We start from the raw sequence: 26,692 nt of genomic DNA on the forward strand, positions 1-26,692 counted from the left end.
CTGCCCATATCGCCTCCTGGAAGCCAGCCGTCCTGGGATGGCTGGTTGCAGGGAAGCTCCACTGATTTCATATTTTTGGTTTTTCAGGGAGCAAAGCAGTGAGTGTCTGACGTGGAAAATTTACAAGTGGGCGTTTATAGTGGAGCGTGAATTGGTAGTGAAATGGGAGGGGTCTTTATGCACTGTTCTAAGGTGACCCGTCCTGTTATGTTTAGCCCAAGGCGCTCAGCCAAACTTTCGTGACAGGAGTTGTCTGTAGGATCCAGAAGGACCACGGTTCTTCTGTGTTTTTTTCATGGCCTCGTATGTACGGTAAGTTTAGCAAGTGAAGTTCATCTGACAGTTTGGGCTCTCTCAGGATTCTAAAATCCTGGAAAGGGCCCTGGAGATAACCTGGTCCAGGGCTTTCCTATGACCATCAGGCACATTGAGTTACTTGTCCAAGGTAACAAGGTGCTTCAGAGCCGAGCCAGGAGCAGGCCTGGGGCCCAGGCTGGGCGCTGCCCCAGAGGCCGTCAGCGAATGAGGGCCCGGAGGCTGGGCCAGCTACATCAGGACCCCTCGTGGAGCCGGCGCGGCCTGCCCTCTTAGTAACCAGCGTTTGCCTTGTCCAGAGCAGCACGTGGACACGGGGGCCTTTCGGTCCAGCCTTGGAAGATGGGGCGGGGCGCCTCGTTCACTCCCAACCTGAAGGCCCGCTTTGCACGGATGGGCGCCCCCTTCTGAGACTCTTCGGAGGGGCCCCTGTGTCTCATCTGCTCCGGACCCGGAGACCAGGACTGAGGGCAGGCTGCTGCCCCCCGCCCCCGGGAGCATTCTGGGGAAAAAGCAGACACGTGCACATTTCTGTGCAGAAAGCACCGCCTGTTCTTTTCTCCACCGAACCTTTGTCCTCAGCCAGAGAGGAAAACAACCTAGTGAACAGTAATAGCAGTGAAAACCCCGACCACAGTCGTGCGGCTCCTGCTGTCTGCTGGGTGCTGCACTCGGTCCCTTCTTCGGGCGTTGGACCCTCACAGCTGCCCCGCCGGTACCACTGACATCCCTGTGTGACGGTAGCAGACCCGCCAAGGCCACAGGCCCGTGGGGCAGGAGCCGGCCTGGAGCCTGGTCGGAACCGGGGTCCAGTTTTCTGCCAGCTACTCGCCCCCACCAACGTGTCATCCCTTTACTCTGGCTCTGTGTTTTTACCGTTGTTGTTATGTTTCATTTTGCTGAGCAGGTGTGGGCTCAGAACAGTTGGGCTTGTGAGCTTCTGCCAGGGGCTGACACTGAGCCATGCTCCAGAAGGTCACGTCAAATCCTCACCGCGTCCCGCACCCCCATCTGCACAGAGATGCTTGTGCCGATGGAGTGGGTATTGAGAGGTACTAAATATGTGCTTTTAATTACAATTTATAATTTAAAAATTTTTTAAGTTCTTTTCACTGGCATCTGTGTTACCATTTGACTTTCACATTTGGTAGAAAATCCTGTGCTTCTAAACCAATTTTTTTCAGACTTACACATTCAGTCATGTTAGTTGCCTGCCTGTGTGCAAGGGAATGGGCTCTCTTATGGGCAGGGATGGAAATTTTGGTTCTGGGCCCTGGACTTGAGGACCGTGATGGTGGCCTTTGCCCCCGGCCCCTCTCCCTCTGCGCCGGCTCCTGGCACGTCTGCCTGCTGGAAAGCAGACCATCAGGGCACGCGGATGGTGAATGGCTCCTTTGTCCTTCCGTCAGCTGGCGGCCCGACCCAGGCCATGTGGGTTTGCCACGCTGCCTCTACCCGATGCGTCTCTGCTTCTGCTTCCCCTCCTCCCCCCCAGTCCCCTCCCGGGGCTTCCTGGCCCCCCAATACCCCCCCCCCCCCCCAGCTGTTCACACATGCTTCATCCTTCGCAGGCTCACACGACCAGCAGGTAGCAGTGGTCATGCCTCAGAGTGACAAGAGGGGCAGGTGTCACCTGGAGCAGCCGGGTGACGGCTCTCAAGCCCAGGTCTGCTCGGGCTGAGCCCTGGCTGGGTTTGAGATGCTCTGTACTGACCAGCCCATTGTTGTCTGGGCTGCCCGGGGTGGGGGGTGGGGGTGGGGTCCTCTGAGACCTGCCTTGGGTGGGGCCGGTGTCCCTGGGTGCTTGTGCTGAACAGAGCAGGAGCCGAGACCGGGGGCTGTGGTCGGTTAGGCCTAACATCCGCACCACCCGGAGTCACAGACCTCATGCTGTGGCTCTTAGGGTAAATGTTCAAACCCAGGCTTCTCGGGGCTTAGGGAGTATGGGCTGTGTCTGGTGACCCCCACCGCCCAAGCCTGGGGGCGCCCAAGCTTTCACTCCGTTCTCTGCGACGTACTCACTCTTTTCTAAGTGGGACTCACCAGTGTTTCAGGAGGTGAGATGGCGCAGAGGAGCAAGCGTGGGGGAAAGGTGGTTTTATTTTTTTCAGGAGTTCTTAATCAAAGTGACAGAAATCCACTAAAAAAAAAAAAAAGACAATTTAAAATGAGATTAGCTCACATCCTTAGAAAGTATGGTGGGATTCAGGGGCCCAACTCATGTCATGGGGGTTCTGTCTGCGTGTCTCTAGACCTCTTCCTTCTTCACACAGACGCCTACAGGTGTGGGCGACTCTGAAAGCCAGTCTTCCCCCCACCCCCCGACTTCAGGGGGTCGCGGTCCGAGTCGTGGGGACAGGCGCTGCTGAGACCACAGGAAGGGAAGCGTCTGTTGAATAGAGACGGGATAGAAGGTGCAGAGCAGATTAAAGGAAGAGAGAACTACTACGTTCATCCTAAATGGTCACTCTTCAAACAATCCTGACGTTGAGTGAATTTGAGGTTTTTTTCCTTATTCAAATACTTGACCATAACTTCTGGCACTAGATATTCGCTGAGGAGTGGAAGCTCGTCTAAAATCCTAGATACAAACTAAATGAACACATAGTACCATGAATAGCTATTAGGAGCCAAATATTAAATATATCCTCTTATATGAAAAGTTACGCCAGCTACTTTGTACCTGAACCAATCTTGTCAGATCGCCTTAGTGTTTAATGATAAAAAGCTTTTGTAATTTCACTTGACATTTCTAACCCTAATGGGGGAAAAGCCCCACAAATTAATAACCTCTATTCTTAACTTAGTATAAGTGACTTTTTAAGTACAAGGAAATTTGCTAGTTATACCTGGTTTATATTACAAATCTGATTAGTAACAAAAATAAAATAGCTCTGCCATAGAGCTTGTAAAACTCAGGTGTGCTATCTGAAGGAGTGGGCTGGAATACACGTCCAAACTATCAAATTTGTTTGACATTTTTATCTTAAGTCTCCGGAATTCCAGCTGGAAGATGACAGAATGTATTTTAAAGTCATCTGTTATAACATCCCTTTATCTTAAAAGGAGTATATAAAAGATTTGGACTTTAAAATCGCTGACATTAATAATGTGTGATATATTCAAGCTTTATTAGAACTCGCTCTTCAATGCCTGTAATTTTACTCAAGAAAGTTAAAATGTGCTTATTATCATCAGTGAAAATGTAACTCAGGATCAGAGATCCAATAGCTCCATGCCAGAAGAGCGTCACAAAAGCTGAAAAGTATAGTTTACCTTTAAATCCAGCTTAGCTGTTTGCCACTTAAAATGATGTCATCTGCTCAGAGTCCGAAATACCATTCCTGATGGTGTGTGTGTTATATTTTTACTATGGTTGTTAAATGCAGATGAAGTGTTTCGCACAACTCGTGGCTGGTCTTCAACGTGACGGCTCTGGAAATGGCTCCAGCCAGGTGCATCCAAGTCCTCTGCAAACCCGGTCCTTCCAGCAACTCTGTGCCTGGGGTTGCTGCTGACTGGCCTGGACCCCTGGGTGGGCACTCCACCTCTTGGGACTGTCTGGGGTCAGTCGCGGAGTGGCTCTTGCCTAAGACCCCAGGGTGGGGGCACAGTGCACTGGAGCTGCTGGGGACAGACTCTGGCGACCCGCCCCCACCCTGGCAGCCTGTTCCTTGCAGCAGCAGCCAGAACACAGCTGAGCAAGCCCGTCTCTGAGATTTCATCTCCATCTTAAATACTACAACTTTATGATCACAGATTTAAGGAAACTGAGGTGTTTTCACAGGCTGATCTTCACTGTAGAAGTTAAAATCCCTATCATGCCTGAGCACCTGCCACGTGAGACAGCATCTTGCCTTTTTTTTAAACAGCAATTTCCATTCCTTCTTTGTTCTTCTTTCTTCATGGAAGGTATTGCAGTTTATAAATTATTGAACAAGCTGTAGAGAAAGTCATTACTTTGCAGGGAAAAAAGTTAACATCACTGAGAGCAGTGTGCCGGCGGCAGGAAAGGTTCCCTAACGGCCACCTTCTCCATGTTCTTATCCATGATGTGATGGGTCCAGTGTGGCCTGCAGTGAGACCTGCAGCAAAATGTCCAAACACCACATTCCACACAGTGGAGGATTTTAGGATGAGCTTGAGAACGGAAAGAAAAGCATATCATTTGAATTCATCTTAAATCTTGTGAAAATGCACTAGTGCTCCCTAGGCCTTGGTCAGTCCATCGTGGCCTGGCCGGAGCTGCCTGGGTGTCCTGCACCACGTGGTCTGTACCCGAGGGTGGGATGTGGGGAGGAATGTGGCCGGGCTGCTCCAAGAGGTGTTGTGTCTGTGGCCCAGGCTGCCCTGGAATTCATGCTCGGGCTCTGGTGAGCAGGAACAGGCCCTGGAAAGAGCTGGAAGGTGGGTTCTCCCAAATGTGACCTAGAGAGGGGTCAAGTGGAAGCCCTGGTTAGCGAGGGCATCTGGTGGGCCAGGTCCTGGGTAATTACTGTTTAGTAGGTGAAGATGGACTGGCACTTGGCAGAATGGGTGTGAGGCCCTGCCTTTCCTGTCAGGGAAAAACCTGAAATTATAGGAGGAAATTAATCACATTATCCTTGTAAAAATCAAAACACATTGGAGTCAGGTTGCGTTTTTGCTACAACTGGGAGAAGTGGGTGGTCTGGCTTGAAGGAGAAGCAAAGCAGAAGAGGTAGGGAAACACACACAGACACACACACACACACACACACACACACACACTGATGGCAGAGAAATACACATGCAGAGAAAGGGGGGAGCAGGGAGTTCCCATGCTGCCTCCTTCCCTAAAAGATAACGGATTTGCCTTTAAATTAGAGACCAGGCGCGGTGGCGGGCTGGCCGGGCTTAGGGCTCGCACACGGGTCTCTGTCCCTTCTGACCTGGCATCTCGTACCTGTCACATGGCGGCAGTCACTTGGTCTTGGGTGAGGTTCAGCCAGGGGTAGATGACGGGTCTTGGACCTCCAGAGCCTGCTCCTCCGACGTCCTTGTGCTCCTGGCCGCCTGACTCTCGGAGCCATTCGCCTCCGAGGTTGTCCTAACTCAGAAAGGCCACGGCAGCTGCTGCTGGGTGGGTCCCCTTCCCTTTCACCCTTTCCCACTCCCTCCTGTCCACAGCTCCTCCTGCTCCCTGGGGTTCCCAGCCCTTCAGCTGCGCCTACCCAGGCTCTGGGGTCAGGCGGAATCATGGTCAGGGAAGAACTGGGGAAGATGAGGAAACAGAGACCCTTTGTCAGCAACCCAAGCGACTTTGTCCTACTTACACCTTGCCACCTGGCGCCCCCTTCGTCCTGTCCCAGCTGTGCCATCACTTGTCCTGGGGCCCTGGCCTGTCACTCCTGATGCATTTCTTATCCCAAACCTGCATTCCTTAACCTCAAACCCACTTCCACCTGGACACACAGGGCCCATTCATTCCCTAGAATCAGAGGAAAGATTCATCACAATTTGGGAGGGTGAGTGAGGGGATCTTGACACCCCAATTCAGAGCCCTGGATGCATTTCCCACAGAAATCATGAAACGGACTTCCCTGACTTCACGCTTCCACTGATGGGTTCAGTCCCTGGTTGGGGAACTAAGATCCTCCAAGCTGTGCGGTGCGGCACAAAAAAAAAAAAAGAAAAAGTAATTGTGATATAGATAATGACGGCTTTGCCATAGAAATCACACAACAGAACCGTGCTTCTTGATTATTCTGGATTAAATAGGCTTTCACTGGGTTACGGTCTGTTTGTGCCACTTCACTGGCTGTGTGTGTTGGACCAGTTCCCTGATTTCTTTCAGCTTTGGTATCTCCATCTGCAGAAATGGGGGGAAGCCCGCTCTGTCTCAGGACGGTTGTGATGTTCAGATCATGTAGATGTCAGTGAGGTCAAGCTCCTCCCTGCCACCTCCCCCCACCCCACACACCTGCCTCTTGCATTTCACTGCATCAGCCACTGTATAACTTTGCTCCCACAAGATAATGTTTCCCAGGTGTCAAAAGCTGGATGGGCAAACTTTCTGTTTGGGTGGCCATCGGGCATGCATAGGGTCATGACCAAGAGTGTTCAGAGAGGACTTTGGCCCTCTCCTGGTGAAATATCTGAGAAAAAAGAAATTCAACACCTAGCTCAGTAAGAGTAATAATTCTCACTCATAGAGCACTTTCGGTACTTTATATGTGTAATCTGAATTTAGGTACCTGTCTTACGTTGATGTGTTCATCCTCAAAATTTGTATGTTGCTGTCCCATCCCCCAGAATCTCAGCGTGTGACTGCATTTGTGTGGGGCCTTTTAAAGAGGTCATTGTTTAAATGAGGTTTTTCAGGGTGGCCCTAATTCAGTCTGACTGGTGTCCTTGTAAGAAGAGGAAATTAGGACACAGAATGCAGACACAGTGAGAAGGCAACTGTCCGCAAGCCAAGGAGAGAGGCCTGCGAAGGAAGGAGCCCTGCTGATGCCGAATCTGTGACGTCCAGCCTCCAGAACCACGAGAAAATACATTTCTGTTGTTGAAGCCCCCCAGTCTGTTACGTACTCCCTCGCAGACTGACACAGTGCCATCGTTGCCCACATTTTAGGGGTAAGAAAACCAAGACCCAGAGAGACTCAGTAACTCGCCCAAGCGCGCACAGCTAATTAGTAGCTGACTCAGGATTCCCACTGGGGCTGTGCTCTCAGTCACTATGCTGTGCTGCCCCCACAGCCCAGCCCAGAGTTGCCTGAAAGACTGTTTAGGTCACGTTAGAGCAAAACGGGTAATCTTCCGGGGGTGGTTGTATATAGAAGGTTCCAGTCTTCATAGAGACACATAAGCTTCTCTTACGGGCGGGGAGTGCGCCTGTCTTATCTCACTCTCCCGAGTCTAGGAAGGTTCCTGGCAGGAGCTCAAAGCTGAAGTAATTGTTTGAAAAAAGCAGACAAGGTAGTTTGTTCGAAAGCCAGTGGTGAAGTGTCTTCCACGACGTATTACGAGGCCTAAAGCCCGCTGTTTTCTTTTCTGCTGATCTTGACACCTTTATATCTTTTTTTTTAATGTTTTAATTTTATTGGAGTACAGTTGACTTAATGTTGTGTTAGTTTCAGGAGTACAGCAAAGTGATTCTGTTATACATACACACATATTCATTCTTTTTTAGATTCTTTTCCCATATAGGTTATCCCAGAATATTGGGTAGAGTTCTCTGTGCTGTACAGTAGGTCCTTGTTGGTTATCTATCTTAAATGTAGTAGTGTGCGATGACACCTTTATGTGTTGATGAATATTCTAAAAGCTGCTCTTCCCTGGCTCTTCAAATAGCCTTCCTTGCTCACAGATTTGGAAAGGTCTAGTAAAGAGTTATTTTTAAATGTTATTTCTTGACATCTTTGTTACCTGTAAAAATTGCACTCTGCCTGGCCCTTTCTGCTTGACACGCCGACTGCCCCTTCAAGCCTGAGCCTTCTGGACTGAAGTTTGCTTCCATGAACTGTCCTGTGTGCCTTCTGGATTAGAACACCATTGACTCAGGACGATGCTGTGTCAACGCAGAGTGGAACTCTCCTAGCTTTGAAATCAAAGATTGAGAGGTTCATGTTTTCAAGTATAAACAAGTTGACTCTTAAGTGGAAATTTAAGTGTTTAACTTGGTCCAGTGTCCCAGCTCACTCTCCTGTGTCCCGTGTACTTGAGTTAAGACGCTGCAGAACAAAAAGAAACAGCAGAAGCCATTAGCTTAAAGAAGTGGTGTCTTCACTTGAAGAGCTGAGTGAATGAGCACTTGTCTCGAGTGTGCCGTCACCTCACATGCACTCCTTGCTCTGTTGGTGGCGCTGAGCCCAGCATGCATCCCAGGCTGGGGTGGGGGGTGGTCTGCTCTGAAGCCAGCACCCAACTCTGTGGTCGGAGAGGATCACAATGCCTCCTTTGATGCCTCTGACCTCCCCACCTGGCAGAAGAGTAGAAGCAAAGGTAATTCTCAGGACCAAGCTGCCTTTACTGCGGAAAATTAAGGGAGAAAGAGGTACAAGCCAAGCTCCCTATAAAAGTGCTTTGGTGTCATTTCAGGAAAAAAACAGACCTCTGCCAGTGGCCACAGTTTCCATGCCGTGAAAGCCCCCACACTTAGCTGGGAGATGTGGCGGGTGAGCAGCACAGCCGGCTCCCAGTCCAGGGGTGCATCCCCAGCTCTGGGGCCGATGTGCCTGCCTCCCTTTGGCTCCCTTTCTACAAGGTTCCAGAATTCCGTGTGTTTTAACCAGGTTAAAGCATTTTTACCTTAGGGCTTTTCAAGCTATTTTCCTCAGGCACAGGAAGAGAATTTTCACATCATGGCTCGGCACCAACTCACATAGGTAACTGAAGCAGCGGTTCTATGTTTGATGCACTCTGAGATTTTCCATTTTGTTTCCTTTTAAAAAGAAGACTGGCCAATGCAGGGGACACAAGAAGACACTGCAGTGAGAAACCCGCGCACCGCAATGAAGAGTAGTCCTTGCTCTCTGCAACTAGAGAAAGCCCCGTGTGCAGCAACAAAGACACAACGCAGCCAATAAATAAATAAATAATAATAAAAATAAATTAAAAAAAATAAAAAGAAGACAGCACATACAGGCTGGTCACACCCCCTTAACTCATTTTCTGATCCATTAGTGGGTTTTCAATCAGAATATGAAAATATCTGCCTTAGATCTAATGTATCACCTATTTTTTTTTCCGAATTCACTCATCACCACGTGTGGGAAATCTCTGCAATTTGGGAAGAAAAGAAGAGGAGGGAGAAGAAGGGTATGAGTTTATGCCCAGTGGGGCCACTTGGCTGCCAGGTGGCCCTTGAAGGGCTCTGGGTGTCCTCAGAGTGGAGGAGAGGGTGCTGGCCTGAGGGTCCTGGGCAGAGCAGAGCAGGCCTGAGGGGTGCTGATAGCTGAGGCAGGTCTTCAAGCTCATTTTGTCCAACTTCCTGTCCAAAACCCAGAAGACATTTTCTGTCCTGATGCCTTTTTTTTTTTTGTCCAAGTGTCATAGGGCTGTACTAATCAATTTCAGAGTTTACACTGTTTTATCCTCTTGGTTTGCTGGTGCTCTAATAGTTTTCTGAGGAAACTAGAGAGATCAGTTTTGGTAATTCCCAGCTTTTAGGCATTTGGCCACTGTCACCTTCTCTGCTGGTGACTGGCTGGTCCCCAGCCACGGGGCCCAGTCCGTCCTGTATCAGGTGCAGGTGCTGACCCTTGGACCAGTCCCGACGCTGAGCCTTTGCTGGGTCGCTGAGCCCAGTGCCCGCGCTGGGTCCTTGCCTGAGCTTTGCTGTGTCTCCGCAGGCCTCGGCAGGACCCGCAGGAAGACGAGCGCACGCGATGCATCGCCCACGCCGAGCATGGACGCCGAGTTCCCCACCAACGGGGGCGGCGCCGACCGCATCTACGACCTCAGCATCCCGGCTGTGGTCAAGTTCGCCTACGCGGCCGAGCGCGAGGACGAGCTGTCACTGGTGAAGGGCACGCGCGTCACCGTCATGGAGAAGTGCAGCGACGGCTGGTGGCGGGGCAGCTACAACGGGCAGGTGGGCTGGTTCCCGTCCAACTACGTGCTGGAGGAGCTGGACGAGGCGGCCGCCGATGTGCCTGGGGGCCCAAGCCTGCGGCCCGGCGCCGCGCTCAGCAACGGCCAGGGTGCGCGGGTCCTGCACGTGGTGCAGACGCTGTACCCCTTCAGCTCAGTCACCGAGGAGGAGCTCAACTTCGACAAGGGCGAGACCATGGAGGTGATCGAGAAGCCCGAGAACGACCCCGAGTGGTGGCGCTGCCGCAATGCGCGCGGCCAGGTCGGCCTGGTGCCCAAGAACTACGTGGTGGTGCTGAGCGAGGGCCCCGCCCCGCACGCCGGCTCCGGCCCCACGGGGCCTGCGCGCGCCGGCCGGTTCGCAGGCCGGGAGTGGTACTACGGGAACGTGACGCGCCACCAGGCCGAGTGCGCGCTCAACGCACGGGGCGTGCAGGGTGACTTCCTCGTCCGCGACAGCGAGTCCTCGGTGAGTGCGCAGATGGAGTGCACGCGGAGGTAGGGGGCAGAAGGGTGTGCGTGTGCGGTGCGCGCGCGTCTGGGTGTCGGCTGCGTGTACGTGTGCATGGGTGTGTGCACGTGTGTCTGTGGGTCCGTGCATAGGCGTACAGGGCTACTGGCTCATCAGGGAAGGAGAGCCCTGTGAGTGGAGCCCACGAAGGAAGCGGAGAGTGTTTCCATGTGTGTGCGCATGCGTATGCTATTCCCATCTCAGGTGTGAAAATGGCCTCAAACAGCAGGGGTATTTGGGGCTCACGTCAAGAGGGATGAGCGCAGTTGGTCTGTGCAGCCTGCGTCCTGAGGCCCCGGCTCTGCCTTGGGCTGAAATCCGCCTGGACTGCCCAGCCTCCGCTGCACCTCCTCTCCGGGAGGTGCGTTCTTGCAGATGGGGCGGTAAGTATAGTGTGTTTTAGCTTCCGAAGGTCTGCGGCCTCTTGACTGAGATCACTCCTGTTCTGTTCTGCAGACTCAAACATCATCTTCTCCCCCAGTTTCCCCTGTTAATGACCCTGCCTCGACCCTGGAGGTTGACTTTGTTTTCTCTCTGGGTCTGAGACACATCAGATGTTCTCAGCAAGGCAGACACACACAGCCTTTTGTTGGTTGGTTGATTTTTCTTTTTAAGCCGTATAATCCTCAGTACATCTCTGCCGCAGGCACCACTGAGTTTATTTGTGAAAAGCTTTTAAAGCACTTACGAAGAGAATTGAAAGGGAAAGGCAGTTGTTAAGAAAAAGGAGTTTGTGTGTGAGCTGAGTCAGTGGTATGAGGCCTCTCCATGTGGAGCAGATCGGTTTCCAGCACAAATTCTGTGTCTGTGTGTCGGGTGTGTGGCCGAGCCCACCTGGGGGAACTGGGCTGTGCTGCACAAGGCAGCCTTTTTGTGTTTTCATTGTGGAAGTACTGTTACACCGGTTCTGTAGATCCCTGCAAATACACCTTCCAGAGTTAGTCTCCTCAAAAGCAGAGTTTTGAAGATAGAGTCCAGTGTGATTACTTTGTATTCGTTCCTGCAGACTTCAGTTTAACTTTTAAAGGCAACCTGTAAGACTAGTAAGCTCATGCTACGTACTGTAATTGTCGTCCCCTGAAAAAGTTGATACCACGATAAGTAAATGCATCGTTAAGGTTCCTGATGATTGATCTGGAAGGAGTTTGAGGCCCCGGAAATGAGAGAGGGGCAGCTGTGATGGTGGTGGAAACTGGCCCGCCTGGTGGTGGTGGCCACTTGTGGAGGCGGCAGTGCCTGCCCTGTGCTTAGGCGAGCATGCAGCGCCTGAATGTTAACTGCATCTGAAGTCTGAAAGCTGAGCTTTTCTTTTCTTTTTTTTAATTTTTATTGGAGTATAGTTGATTTACAGTGTCGTATTAGTTTCAGGTATACAGCAGAGTGAGTCAGTTATACATACACATAGATCCACTCTTTTTTAGATTCATTTCCCATAGAGGTCATTACAGAGTATTGAATAGAGTTCCCTGTGCTATACAGTAGATCCTTATTAGTTATCTACTTTATATATAGTAGTGTGTATATATCAGTCCCAATCTCCCAATTTATCCCTCCCCCCCCACCCTTATACCTGGGTAACCATAAGTTTGTTTTCTACATCCGTGACTCTATTTCTGTTTTGTAAATAAGTTCACTTGCACCCTCTTTTTAGATTCCACATATAAATGATGTCATAAAGACAGATATTATATGATATGGCTGAGCTTTTCCTATCCAGAGTTGGTGGTTTCTGGGAGGACGTCTTTCTCACAGGAGGCCAGCTGCTTACACAGATCAGGGCCGAGGCTTCAGAGAATCGGGTCCAGAGCACTTCCAACCCCCCTGAGCAGAAACTCAGAGGAGGCACCAGAAACCCAGTCACAGTAGGAGATGATCAGGGGACAAGTATGATTCAGAGTCAAGGAGCATCGTCTTGGTTTAGGAATGTTGGGTTTGAAGAGCCTTAGAGGGGAGAGGGCCAAAGGCAGCCCCCCAGTGTGGAGACAGTGCCCCGTGTTCTGTCTGGGACTGGAGGAGGGGAGAGTCCGTGGCAGAAGGCAGAGGAGCATCGCTGGTTTAGGGAGGACCTGTTGCTTTTCCGTGACAGGCACATGCAGGCAGGCAGTGGTCACTGTCTGATCTCCTGATCGTGGGACCACGTCCTTTTGGAGGCGGGGCGGGGGTGGGGGATACTTGCCTTATCTGGGCTCCATCCCAGAACTTGAAGAAGCGCCAGTGTCGCATTTGTCTCTCATTATTAGAGGAAAAGCTAACTTTAATGGAAACATTAATTGTTGATATTTTATTTTAACCATTTTTCATGGGAGCCTTTTCAGATTTTTTTCCTTCTTTTTTAACTTAGAAAGCCGAGCTACGACCGCTCATCATGTTCCGGGGCCATTGATTCCAGGAGTGGGGGAAGGGGTTCTCTGGGACTTGGTCAGCTCTGCACTCATAGTGGCCCTGGCTTGATCTGAAAGCTGCCTTGTGGCCCCAGGGTGCACAGGGCTGCTTGTCCTGATGGATCTCGCCATGACATGTGGCGTTTTCTGCTGTTCGTGTGCCTGCCTTGTGCTAGAGGCGTGCTCAGGGGACTTTCAGGCGTGTCGCTGCTCTTCTCCTGATGGCAGAGCAAGGCCAGCTGCACTGTCTTCCTGCTCATAGCCAGGTCTGTCCTCAGCTGTCACCTGCAGCTGTGAGGAACCGTCTGGATGGACAGATGGACAAGTCCATCGCTCATTCCTTTTCCGCCATCCACTGCCTCTGCTTCCTGCCAGTGTCTCCTCGTCTCCTTTCCTCCCTTCCTTTGCCTTTTTTCCTGTTCATTTTGGCATCTCTAAGGTGAGAGCCTGGCATCCAAAGCCACCGCCAGGCCGGCGTGAGCCCTTAGCTTCATAATCAGGCACAGCTGCTGGGTCAGCCTTCCTGCTGGATGCAGGTATCCCCATTTAATTTCATTTTCCTTCCTTGTGGTCTTTGGGTCCAGGGCTCAGGGCTCTCCTTTGGTTGAGGTCGCCCCAGGACCTATGATTCCTGCATAAGAACGACTGCTTTTTTAGAGCACATCTTTTAAGATATATTTCATTTTTAAACTATCCTGAGTGATTCCAGTATAAATAAGCTAGACTCTTGCTTGATATTTTGCATTTAAAAATATTTCATATTTTTCTGTTTTGAAAAGTAAAATATACCCAGTTCTGAGTCCTGGGAAATCTGCTTGGGGGTGGGGGGCGTTGGGAGGAATGTGCATATTTCAGAAAAACAAGCAAAACACTGCCATATTCTGCGATATCCAGGGTCAGTGACGTGCTGGGCATATCAGGGGTATCTGTTAGACATGTTTTATCCACAAATATATGAACCAGACGACCCCACTTTGGCTCTTTCCTGTCCTGACTCTCAATACCGACTGTTCTTTCTTCATCTTTTCTCTCCCCCTCCCTTGCCTTTTCCTCCCTCACCTACACTTGTCATTTATCCTCAGCAGCTAAAGAGGAAAACTAGATTTCTGTGCGCTCTGTAAGTTGTCCATTGTTTTTTGTTTTTTTTTAAATTGCTGTAGAAAGTGACAGGTTACAACTAGGATGAGGTCTGCAAAGCATCAACGTCTGGTGTAGGAAGCCATTTTTCTCTGTCAGACATTAAAGATCCCCAAGAGCATCTGTTTCCCCATATTTATTGTGTCTGACGGGAATATTTAGATACTAATTTTTTATCACACAGCACATTTGCATGTGAAAAAACTTGCTAAAGATGATGTATATATTGGCCACACTAACAGTCTATGTGGGTTTCATCTCTTACTCGTTTAAGAAATCTATTAAAATTATTTGGCCAGGAAAAATAGAATAGAAAGATTAGCATGGTTCCTTGCTATTTTTTTCAAATCGCATTTCTTAAAGAAATTGTAATTTTTAACCAAAACTGTTTTCAGGTAGTTTCATCGTTTCATCTCTCTAGATCTGTGGTGCTCAAACTGCAGGTGTGTCGGAAGCTCCTGGAAGGCTTAGTCCTGACAACCCACAAAGTGCCCCAGAATTTGCATTTCTAGCAATTCTTTGCTGATGTGGATGATCTAGGGACCACACTTTGAAAACCCCCGGTCCCTGTTGTGCCATCTTCATGGTTTTATGCATATTTACAGTGGTTATTTAAACTCCATTTCTGCTTAATACTACATTTTCAAGACACATAAACATGCTTAAAGGTGCAAATTATAACTATTATAAGGCTTAATTTTATGTAGACAGGCTTTGTTGAGTGGAATTCATCTCCTGAAAGTGTTTTTCTGTTTGTTTTTTAGCTGTTTAGAGTTTGGTGGCAAGCCAGCTGTGTTTGCAGCACGTTTCTGGTGGAGGATGGGAAGGGGTTCAGAGTCAGGGCAGAGTGAGGGCTGCTCCCCACACAGCTCAGAAGACAAGCAGCACGACAGCTCGTGAATTCCCTCCTGCAGTGACTTGCTGACAGGCTTCCTGAGTCCGTGGTTTGACAGCGCAATCCCTAGGTATTTCCTCGTAAATGCATTAATGTTAAGAAAAAGCCTGAATGCATCTTTCCAGTTGCAAACATGATGTTACATTTAATTGTCAGGCTTTTTGCGCAGCACCCGATGGAAGTTTTAAGCCTAGATTTTTATAATATTTCTCACGCCAAGCATATTTAATTTTTAAACCTGGAAGGGCCACAAAGATCATTTCGTCTGAGCACTTTTCTAAGAGCTCACTCCTCACCACCTGAGCCTCAGACCCCGGTCTCATAGGCTCTGACTGGCTCTTCAGTACATGCCTTTAAAAAAACAAACAAGACAGAAAACTCCGCACTGTGTACTGGGATCAGTGAAGAAGACATGAGTCCCATTTAAAGCTGGGTCCTAAAATATAATCAATAGCAGCCCCGTTCAGTATGTCATTTGTAATTTCTCTCAGGGCCCCTGGAGGGCCCCTAAGCTGCCCGGGGCCTCATTTAAAGGTGTGGCTCCCGGTTCTTCCCAGAGGCGGGGCCTTGCTGGTTCCCTCTGGGTGCGAGCTCTGCCTCGGGGCTCCTTTGATGGCACAGAGCCTATTAACAGTGCTCTGCACTAGCGGGTAAAGAATAACGGGCCTTTCAGGGATACAGAAGGAGCTTGAGACTCTTGGAATTTAAGCCTCAAAACTATCATTTATTATGAAGGGCTTTAGATGGAGTTGTTTTTTGTTTTTTGTTTTTTAAATTTTTTAAACTTTTTATTGGAGTATAGTTGATTTACACTGTTGTTTGTTTCAGGTGTACAGTGAAGTGAATCAGTTATACATACACATATGCCCGCTCTTTTTCAGATTCTTTTCCCATATAGATCATTACAGAGTGTTAAGTAGAGTTCCCTGTGCTATGCAGTAGGTCTTTTATTAGTTATCTGTCTTATATGTAGTAGTGTGTATATATGGATGGAGTTTTATCTCTGCTATATTATGTGTAAAAGAAGGTAAATAGTATTAAATCCCCCCCTCCCCCTTTTTGGGAGGGAGATGATGTAGAAAGCAGAGCAGAGAGAGGCTTGTTACCTGAAACTCACCTGCCTTGTGGCGCCTGCAGAGGGAGGCGGTGTAGACAGGCTGGCCTGGATCACCGGGTGCCCTGGGGGAGTCCCAGTCACATGGCTGATGGCAGCTCAGTGGCTCCTCCTTGTCCATACCTGCATCCCTCCAGGTCCCAGCATCCCATTACCCTCTCTCTCCTACACCTGTGCTCCTGCCATGCTGCTTGGAACCTGCTCTTTCTTCCTCTGGACCTTTCCACACATCTGGAAAACTCCAGAATACAGCACCCCCCACCCCCACTCCCCCTCCAGTGTACACACACCCTTCACATCTCATTCCGTCACCTTTGCTTCCAGGAAGCGTCCCTGAGTGTGTGCTCCTGGGTCCCATGGCAGGTACTGTGCTCACAGGTGTAACCGCCTCTGTACGTGGCTGTGCTACGCCCATCACAGCCAGGTCAGCACTCGGAGTGCGTGGTGTGTCATCCTGTTGGCCCTTGACTCCTAATGCCGTGTGGGACTCCAGGAAATGTCTTCCACATTCACTGATGTTCGACTTGTCCTTTGGAAACAATTCCTTGGTGACGTGCAGAAGAAAGTCTACAAGAAGTGTTTACGTTTTGGTCTCAAGATGCGGGCGAGGAACGTACTTGCCCAGCGGAGATGGTGTCTGAGGCATCTCACTAATGCTCCTGAGATTCAGATATTCAGGAGGCCTGGTGGGTGTCCCAGGCAGAGTCACTGTCACGTTTCACGGTGGTCGAGATAGAAGAAAGTCAAGTTCAGGGATCAGGACAGAGGAGGGCAGCCCTTTTTGGTTCAGGAGCTGAGTCTTCAGCTACCACACTGTCCCCCCCGGTCCCTCACCCTCGTCACTGGGTGTCGAAGGTGATCCGAAGGAAATGATGGGTTCCTTTGTACCCCTGCCGAGCCCGCTCCTTCAGCATCCCTCCAGCCAGGGGTCGCCTGCCCCGCCACCCCCAACTCCCACAGTAACTTCCAAGGCAGGAGAGCATGTGTCCCCACACCCCATCCTGGTACTTTGGTTTCCTCTGTCCAAATTATAAGGTGTCCACCAGAATTTCACCAGTCTTTGTAGATTAGCACGTAAACTTTTTTTTAGATGTTTTTTATTGTGGCAAAACATGGATAACATGAGTTGAACATTTTAATCATTTTCAAGTGCAAGTTCAGCGACGTTAAGCCTGTTCACAGTTGTGCATTCGTTACCACCATCCTTCCTCAGAGCTTTTCTGTTTGCCTCACTGGGACTTTGTTCCCATTAGATGATAACTCCCCATTCTCCCCTCCCCCAGCCCCAGGCAGCTTTCTACTCTATCTCTACGACTCTGCCTAAGTACCTCCTGTAAGTGGAATCGTGCAGTGTCTGTGCTTTAAGTCTAGCTTGCTTCACTCAGCAGAATGTCCTCAAGGTTAACCCATGCCGTAGTTTGGATCAAAATGTCCTTCCTTTTTTAAAGCTGAACGATGCTCCATTGTATGGAGGGACTGTACTTTATCCATCATCTGTCGAAGAACACTAGGGTGCTTCCACCTTTTGGCTATTGTGAATAGTGCTGCTGTGAACATGGGTGTGCAAATATCTCTTCAAGTCCCTGCCTTCACTTCTGTAAGGTCTATACCCAGTGGAGTTGCTAGAGCAAGTGGTGAGTCACTGGTTAATTTTTTGAGGAACTGACGTCTGTTTTCCACAGTGGCTGTGCCATTTTACCTTCCACCAGCTGTGCACAAGGGTTCCAGTTCCTACACATCCTTGCCAACAGTTGTTGTTTTGTTTTCTTCTAGGGTTTTGTTTTTTATTTTTTCATAATAACCATCCTAATAGGCGCAAAGTGATATCTCATGGTTTTGATTTGCATTAGCACAGAGCCTTTTAGTCTCAACTGAGCTTTTGCCTGTTTGCAGATGTTTCTCATGACGCTGTCACCAAGCAGTTCCTAAACGTGGCCTTGGTAGCATGGCAAGAACAGCACAGAGAAATAAAATAGAGCTGCCCTAAGGAGCTTATAACACAGAAAGCTGTTTTATCAGTTTTATCATTCTATTAGGTCACCCTCCCTAGTCATCCAAGAGAGCCTTCTTTTATTTTTATTATTCTGTTTTTTGACCATGCCACATGGCATGTGGGATCTAATTCCATGACCAGGGATCAAACCTGCACCCCCTGCATTGGAACTGTGGAATCTTAACCACTGGACCGCGAGGGAAGTCCCAGTATAGCCTTCTTTTAATCAGAATTGATTCTCTGTCTGTACTTATGCCACAAGCTGTCAGTTAATATGTGTGTATATATATAACATCATTTATGTATGTAAATGGTAAGTTACACCAGGCATGATGTGGCCAAAAGGCAGAGCATTCTAAAAGTCTGTCCTCCGAGGTATTCACCTTGACTTCAGGAGATGCATTTTGGGAGGCGGGGGGCAGGGAATAAACACACACATGCTAACTTGCAAATAGACAGTAAACACCCCGTTGAAAGATTCGGTAGATGGAACTTTGAGGACCGTCCTGTGGTTGCCGACTGATTTCTCTTCATGTCTGTAAACAAGTTTATTTCAAAAGCTAATGAGAATGATCATATTTGGTCATGTCACCTGTGGATTGGCTTTAGGCCTATGGAGTAAATATTTTAGAGACGCATTTATAGGAGAATGGAAAATGCCAGTCAGAAGATAAACTGGTGTAAAAACAAAGAGTGTCATTTGACAGCTCTTGGAATAAGTACAGACAGGGAGTCAATTTTCGATTAAAGAAGGCTCTCCTGGACGACTAGGGCAGGTGATCTAATAGGATGATGGACCCAGAAGGCCGCTTTTCTGAGATAAGAACCAGGAGCGTATTGATCAGTGGACTACGAACAGCCTGCAGCCCGCTGGCTCTCAATTTTTTTTTGGCAAAGGAACTACTCCTCTGGACAAAAGAATACCTTCCTTAAAGAAGCAGAAAAGAGAGAAAAATATCCACATACCAGACAAGGAGGAAAGAATGATACAGCTTTTGATAAGAAACCGACAAGGTGACCCCTCTTTGGGGTAGAGAGAGTGTTAAATATTTGTATCAGTTGTTGGTGCTTGATGACCACCGTGACCAGAAGTCCATCCATTGCCCACCTGGGAGGCTTGGTGGACCACGCGAAGGGCATTTCTACTCTCATCTTGCTGTAAAGTCCAAAGTGAAGGATACGTGCAGATTTAAGGTTATTTAGGACTCAGGAGTACCTGGGAGCAAGGTCCCTGCCTCCCCTATTATTTCTTCACAGCCATCTGTTTAGAAAAAAATTGTATCAATATCTAGGCTATCGGGGTTGGAGGAAGAAGAAAAAGATATTGTGGACTGTTCTCAGTGCTCTTTTTTTTTTAACTGGCAGAGAGAAAATGGTGATTAAATCTTGAGTAAAGAAGAGAAATATTTGACCAGGGGGTCTACTTTTTAAAAATGCAAAGGGGCTTTTCAGCAAGTGTTTGAAACAGTGGATCGAATTGGTGAAGCTGTAGAAGCAGTATCAGAGAGGGTATAATTTGGTTTTCCTTTCTAAAAGTATTTGTTGTGAGCGGAAATTACAGAGAGGTGAGATGTAAGAATTACCTGAAGGAAGGAATAGTGGAAGAGACGGTCAAACTTGGAGATTCGCCCTCAGTGCATTTATTGAACACCTGCTGTGATCCCAGTGTGGAGACGTGGAGTTCAATCAGGTTCTTGTATATACTTAGAGGGATTATATTCAAATAGGGACCTAAAACCTAAAGAAAAATAATGATAGTATAATTTTTAAAAAGCCCTGAGAGAGGGTGGTTTTCTATCAGTCTGTTGTCCTCACACTCCCCTTGGAAAATTACTTCCTAAAAAAGTCAGATGAGTGAATGACTTAAACTAACAGATAATTCTTCAGAACCCCTGGTTCAAAAACTGTGAGAATGGAAAAGTCAGGTCTTCGAGGAATAGTCCGAGAGAAGGAGAGAACAAGAAGTGATGTGATGCTTGAATTTAATTTGAAAAGTTAGCACAGTATTCTGCAAAGAGAAATTATACCAAATAAGGAGGAGGGATGCATGCGGAAGTTCGACAGTGGGAAGAAGCAGGAAGATAGGCTTGAAGGAGGACGGGAGGCAGGTGTTTCAAAATTGGAAACAGGTGCAGGACGGAGTCTAGGTTTTAGTCTAGCCCAAGACAGCTTTAACAAGTGTGGTCCTGTGGCGGCTTAAAAAGATGTGCACAAATCCTCTGCTACCCCTCCTTTCAAGGGGTGGAGGTGACAGCCTCCCTGTCAGCAGGGTGTGCACTTGGTAACTCACATCCAATGAAGAGAATGTGGTGAGAGAGGTGGTGGGCGACTCCCAGGACTGGGTCATAGAGGCACGTGGCTTTGCTGCGTCTGGGATCGCTTGATTGTGGGGAGCCAGCTGCCACGTTGTGGTGGCGCTGAGGCAGTGCCATGGGGAGGCCACAAGACCAGGGGTGGAGGCCTCCTAACAGCTCATGTGAGCAGACCACCTCGGATGGGGACCTGCTTCCCCAGTTGGGCCTTCAGGTGACCGCAGCCTCAGCCCATGTCTTCACTACAGCCTGATGGAGCTTGGTGGCTCCAGGCCAGTCAGAGTTTAAAGCACTCCCAAACTCCCAAGCCAGAGAAACTGCAATTATAAATTGTGTTGTTTAAGCCACTGGGTTTGGGGGAGATTTGTTACACAACAGTAGACAAATAGTACAAGTAGCCCAAGTAGAAAACAGGACCATAATAAGATAGGAGACACTGGGAACTGAAAATCAAGTTCAGGAGATCCTGCTTTGCTGTTTGTGTTTAAGGAGAGAGCAGACAGGTGGCTTTCCTGTCAGTGATACTCCTTTCCCTCTGCTGAAACCCAGGAGGAGACCTTGGGGATGCCAGGCGGTAGACATAGCGCTCTGTACAGCCTCAGTCACTCCTGGGCCAGGTAGCTCAGCTGATTATGAGAGCTGATTATGTATCAGACCTAGTTTTTTCTCCCAAATATATAAAAAGATAGAAGGGGCCTCTCCCTCAGGAAGCCTAGAGCCTGGTAGGAGAGATGTGTAAACAAGCACTAATGACAGTAACAACGGTGCAGTGCAGTGTGGTGCTTCTGTGATAGGATGTACGGCCTCTTCTAGGTAGTGAGGAAACTATGTTCTCTGGAGACTTTCATTGAAAACGTTTTAAAAAATCAGCAAGATGCTGATTGATGTCTTTATAAAGCTTCATAAAAGGAACTTGAAGAAGGGCCGCTAGGTGACAGTTTTGCCTAATATCTCCCCAAAGACATTATGTTCCTGACATTACTGTAGTTTATTCTGCTGTCCCAGTCTCTTCCCAGTTTCAGGAGTTATCTCTGTTTTATAGTTGCAAACATTGAAGCAGAGAGCTGTTGGGAAGTTTGCCCAAGGTCTCAAAGCCAGTAAGTAAAGGAGCTGGAATATGAGTGCAGGCAGCCTGGTAACAGAGCTGGTAACCCAGCTCTCCTGCTTCTCAGCAGTATGACTGTGGTGGAGAACTTGGGCCTGGACGGGTCACTGCCTGCCCGTGTCACGTGACCACCTGGTCACGGTGGACTGGCTTCTTACATACTGGTGCTTCTGCTGAAAATAGCTAGAAAAGCTGGAGAAAACATTGAGACAAAAATCAAGACAAGGAGACCTTCAGCAGTATGGGGTGCTTGGAAGCAGAAATGAGAGGTCAGGCCCATTGAGGAGACAGGATTTCCAAAAACCTATACACTGGATGCAAAGGCAAACTGGGAATATGCTAGACTGTAATCAGTGCCATTCCTCATTCAGCTAGGGTGCCCCGCCCACCCCGGGTACAGAAGCAAAGCAAATGCTCTCAGAAGACAGTAACACCATTGAGAACCTCGAAGTATCTCTTTGATTTTTTAATACACAGTATGCAGCATTCAAAGAAAAATGACCAGGAGACAGAACTTAGATGACCAAAATCAAAGAGGGGGAAAAAAAGACAGTAGACCAGACCTACCAATTTTGAGTCTTTAATTGCGATGTTTAGGGTATATGGATGAATAGGTTCAAGAAATTCAGTAAGGTGAATGTGAGCAGAGAATTAGAAGTAATAAGGAAGAATCAAGTGAGAATCCTAGGACTAAAAAATATAATAACTGAAATTAAGAACTCAGTGGGTTTACAGCAGATTAAATGCAGCTGAAGGAAGGATTAGTAAATAGGAAGATAGCTCAGAGGAAGAGACTTTAGGATACACACACAAGAAATAAAAGGATAGAAAATACAGAAAAGAGCGTAGAGATTTTGCTATAGACTGAATGTGTGTCATCCTTCCCCCCCACTTCCTGCCTTGTTAAATTCACAGGCTGAAGCCTGATCCTCAGTATGATGGCATTAGATGGGGGGAGCCTTCATGAATGGGATTAGCACCTTTATCAAAGACACCTCAGAGAGCTCTCTGGCCCCTTCTGCCACTTGAGGACACTGAGAGGATGGTTGGCTGTCTGGCTGTGGACCAGGAAGCAGGTCCTCACTAGACGTTGAATCTGCCGGCTACTTGACCTTGGATTTCAGCCTCCAGAACTGTGAGGAATACATTTGTGTTGTATTTAAATCACTCCATTTATGGTATTCTTTTGTAGTAAACAGAACTCACATTTACAGGACCAAGTGAGAGGTTTAACATACACGTAATTGGTGTCCCCAAAGAGGTGACGGGACCGGGGGGCGGGGGGGGGGGGGGTGTAGTTAGACAGGAGGGTGGAGCCATGTTTGGAGAGAGAGATGCCCCTGCCCTGTGACTCACTGGTGGCCAAGCCAGGTCTTCCAGCTTCAAGTTCAGCACCTTTAGAGCATCTTTTATTGTGACATATAACAGACAGAAAACTTCACTTAAAAAGTACTTGTTTAACCCAGGTCAGGAAGGTCAAACATGGCCCAGGTCAAGGTCAAGAGATAGAACGTTGCTGGCGCTCTGGAAGCTACTCCTACACCTGTGTCTGCTTCGTGATCGCACCACACCTGCCACTAGAGACAACTGCAACCTTTTGTTGTATGCTCAGCATTTCCTTCACTGTTAGACCTATGTTCATGCACTTTGGTCCTGCCTGCTTCTGGGTTGTACGGTTGGTATCACACTGGCTGTTCTGTTCTGACTTTCTTCTTTTGTCCAGTCTCCATGAGGTTCTTCAGTCCGTGTTGATGCTTCCATTTCGTTGTGTGATGAAGTGTCCCCTCCTCTGTGTGTTGACTCCTGTGGTAGACGGGAGGTGTGTTGGCACCTGGGGCCAGCGTGAGTAGTCCTGCTAGGACATTCACGAACCTTTCCCCTGCTGCACCTGCTCATGCTGTTGTGAACCTGAGCATGTCCTGGGGTGAAACCGCCGAGTCCTGGAGAAAGCGTCTTCAGCTTCTCCACGATGCAGAGACTCTGTCCCCAGCCCGCGGCCATTCTGGCTTATGCTCCCGCCACCTGGGAGGGGTCCCTGGTCCAGCTGTCTCCCTTCCTCAGAAGTCACTGTGTCTTGTGGGATCCAGAGGAGGGACTCACCAGGCTTCGCCCTGTGCCCAGAGTGGAAAGCACACGGCACTTCCTCGAGTGGGCCTGTGTCTCCAGATCAGTCATGCCCCAGATGCCGGGCTGGTGGGTTTTGGTCCTTTTTCTCCATGCAGACAGGCCAGCAGACACCTGTCAAGGTTCTGTGACAAGCTTAGGTTTAGAGCATCGCTGAGTCCTGCTAGCACCTCCCACTGGGAGCAGGTGAGTATGGCTCTGTCCTTCATGAGACTCCCCGGAGGCTGTTTGGGAGCTGAGCCTGAAAGGACCACAGGGCCCGTGAACAAGGCCTGGGGATCATCCCCTGCCTCGTGGAGACAAGTTGTTCCAGATCTGGAGCAGCTGCATCTCCGTCAGATCCAGGCGACCGGCTCAGTGTGAAGGGAAGAGAGTCCCCGCTGTCCTGTCTGGTGGGTTCCCCGCAGGGACTGTGTGGAGCAGGGCCTGACTCCTCGGGACAGAGTCAGAAAGGCGCCCGCAGCCTGGGGGTGAGCTGGGCCGTGGAGCCGCCTCCTTCCAGGGGCTCCTTAGCCTGTAAATTGCATTCCTGTCTTGTTCTCGTGGCTTTGAACATTTGAAAACACTTGCGATGGTCGGCTCAGATTTCATTTCTCAAACTGCATCGGGATCCCCGGGGGTGCTCATTAAACATGGGTGGCTGGGCCCCACCCCAGAGCTGCTGATTCAGGGGGTCTGGGACGGGACCCGAGAATTCGCTTTTTCATCCAACAAGTTCCCAGGTGATGCTGATGTCTTGGGAGCACAGTTTGAGAACCAGTGGTCCAGTTCATCTTCAGGCTTCGTTTAGTGGTAGCACGTAACAGTGCATTTTAATACATAGATTGGAAAATGTACTCATGTTGAATTGAGAGTTCCCCAAAGGTTCAGCACCCCTGCTTGGCATAAACTTAATTCGTTCTATGTCCTTAACTTAAGGTTTCTGCTCAGGAGCCCACGAAATTAAAAATTACCTTCTCTCCTACGTCAGTTTTGTTGCTGTAATGCACGTACACACGTGACACATCCTGATGTTAAATTAAAGAGCTTAAATTAAAAGCAAATTCAGTCATCTGTTGATCACGGGGCTTAATGAAAATTGAGTCTATCACATACTGTCTCTGACACACGTCCTCCCTCCGTACGATGCCACTTTGTCTGTAAATTGATTAAAGTATCTCTAAAACTAGCTCAGTGCCTGGCTTGTGCTAAACTGTAGAATGGAGGTCGCCTTCTATCTTTATCTGAAGGCACAGACGTATGGCACAGAATGTATACGCTTATAAAAATTAACAGATGCTGGAAACTAAACATTGCTTCACAAAATCCTGAAGCCGCAGGAGAGAGCTGAGCGGTCCCTAGCGTGTATGTGCTGCTGGGCCCGGGGACGTGGTGACTGCGCACGGAGCTTCTCCTCATCCACCGGGACAGAGTGTCGTGTGACAGTGGCCCCGGGGCTGATGCTCCAGGCCGTCCTGTGCGCAGCACCTGTCAGGCGGTACCAGTTTTAGTTTGTACTCTTTTTTCCGAACCATACACAGCATCCAACTTGGGTGGGAATACTGAGAACACTGAGGCCAGATCACATCCATCCTGTTCAGTCCCGTGAAAATAATAGTGATTTGAGATTTGTGTGGATGATTACTTAGGCTATCATTCTGTGCTGTTTAGAATATCGTGTTGCTGGGGCTGGTTGACAGAGTCATCTGTAACATCGGGGTTCGTGATAATTCATGTTTTTGAGGGACCATCCGAGGTCCCTGCACCCAGCCCCACGCACCCTCCTGGGCGGGCTCAGAAGATCTTCACCCCATGGTGATTCAATTCTAAGAGATCAAGTTGGGGAAATAATTTTCAAGTTCTGTGTCCCCTCCCCACCGGCTGCGGGCCTCCAATCCTCTGATGACCGTGATTCTGAAAATAACGCACAGCCCAAGGCCTAATCAGAGATAAAGGGACAACCTTGCTGCCTCTTCCTGGGTTTCCTCCAAGGCGTCAAGCCCTGGGTTTACTATGGAGATAAGATGAAGTTTTTCCCTCAAATATTTGGGGGTTTTTTTGTTGTTTTTTTTTTTTTTTTCTCTGAAGTCTGAGTCACCTGAGGGTGCGCATACCTGAGGTTTATTTTTTAATTTTTTTTAATTTTCATTTTTATTTTTAAGCTCTTTATTGGAGTATAATTGCTTTACACTGTTGTGCCAGTTTCTGCTGTACAACAGAGTGAATCAGCTGTATTTTTACATATATCCCCATATGTTCTTATTTGGTCTATTTGGGGCAAAGGGACACACAAATACAAACTATAAAGCCATTTGTCTCTGAGATGTGTTTCTGCTGACAGCTGTGATGGGTGGGGGCCCAGAAGCCCACCCCAGAGTTGGATTTTCCCAGACCCCCATTTCCCTGAGTTGCCATTGGTTTATAGAGAGTGATCTCTTGTTTTGCAAGATATGTACACTTTTAATCAAACATTTGATAAGTCGGTGTAAAAGCCACTGGTGGGGAGACTTGTTGATTTTGTAGGATTTCTGGTAGGAGAGACGTGAAGCGGGGCCAGGCAGCAGGTCCTCACCAGCAGTGAGTTCCTGAGTTTGGGGAGAGGCTGAAGCCTGGTTTAGGAATTCAGTTTAGACCTGGCTTATCCGGCTGCCACCATCTGCAGGGCTGTCTGCGGAACACAGCTGTGGGGTAGACGCGGCCCTACCCAGCCTGATCAGGACACTTTGTCCTGGACGGTAGCCAAGGGGGGCAGAGCTTATCCTGTTTGGGGATGAGGAGGCTTCTCCAGGGTGGTCAGCCGTGAGCTGAGACCTACAGGAATAGTGGACCAAGGAAGGGGACAAGGCTGGCTCAGAAACAACGTGAACAGGACTGAAAATGGGACTGCGGTGGCGACATTGCTTCTGTCTCGTTGATCGGAACGTGGTGGGGGAAGAGGGGGGGTGACGTGGCCCTGGGGGGCTGTGGTGGGGGGTTGGATTTTATTCTGAGGCCACGGAGGGAGGCCAGCGTCTGTCCTCCTCTCCCTCAGCTGCTCTGGCCACCTAGTGCCTCAGGAGAGGCGGGACCCTCTCCCTTTCTTCACCGACATGCCCCTTCCCCAGCGCTCACCCACGAACCCGCCCCTGCATAGCTCGGGCCCAGGTCTGGTTTGGCAGGAGGACTTCCCTGACCCTCCGGCCCCGACTTTAAAGGCCCTGCCCCACCTCAGGACTCTCTCTTTTCTCTCCATAGAACTTAGCTCGGTTTGCAACTATATACCAGCTCCTTC

At 49.0% G+C, this 26,692-nt stretch overlaps 1 protein-coding gene across 3 annotated transcripts in view; it reads left to right on the plus strand.

Moving 5' to 3' along the window:
* The window catches only part of NCK2 (NCK adaptor protein 2), a 130,442-nt gene that overhangs the window by 100,285 nt on the left and 3,465 nt on the right, over nt 1–26,692 (plus strand). For 2 of the 3 annotated variants that reach the window (XM_057742753.1, XM_057742754.1), the window contains exon 4: nt 9,630–10,339. In XM_057742753.1, coding sequence (XP_057598736.1) covers nt 9,630–10,339 — 710 coding nt within the window. Of the gene's footprint in view, nt 1–9,629; nt 10,340–10,585; nt 10,717–26,692 lie in introns of those variants that run through there. The other variant, XM_057742755.1, reaches the window with a different exon arrangement.

Source organism: Hippopotamus amphibius, chromosome 7, assembly GCF_030028045.1.
Source record: "Hippopotamus amphibius kiboko isolate mHipAmp2 chromosome 7, mHipAmp2.hap2, whole genome shotgun sequence".
Taxonomy (NCBI): domain Eukaryota; kingdom Metazoa; phylum Chordata; class Mammalia; order Artiodactyla; family Hippopotamidae; genus Hippopotamus; species Hippopotamus amphibius.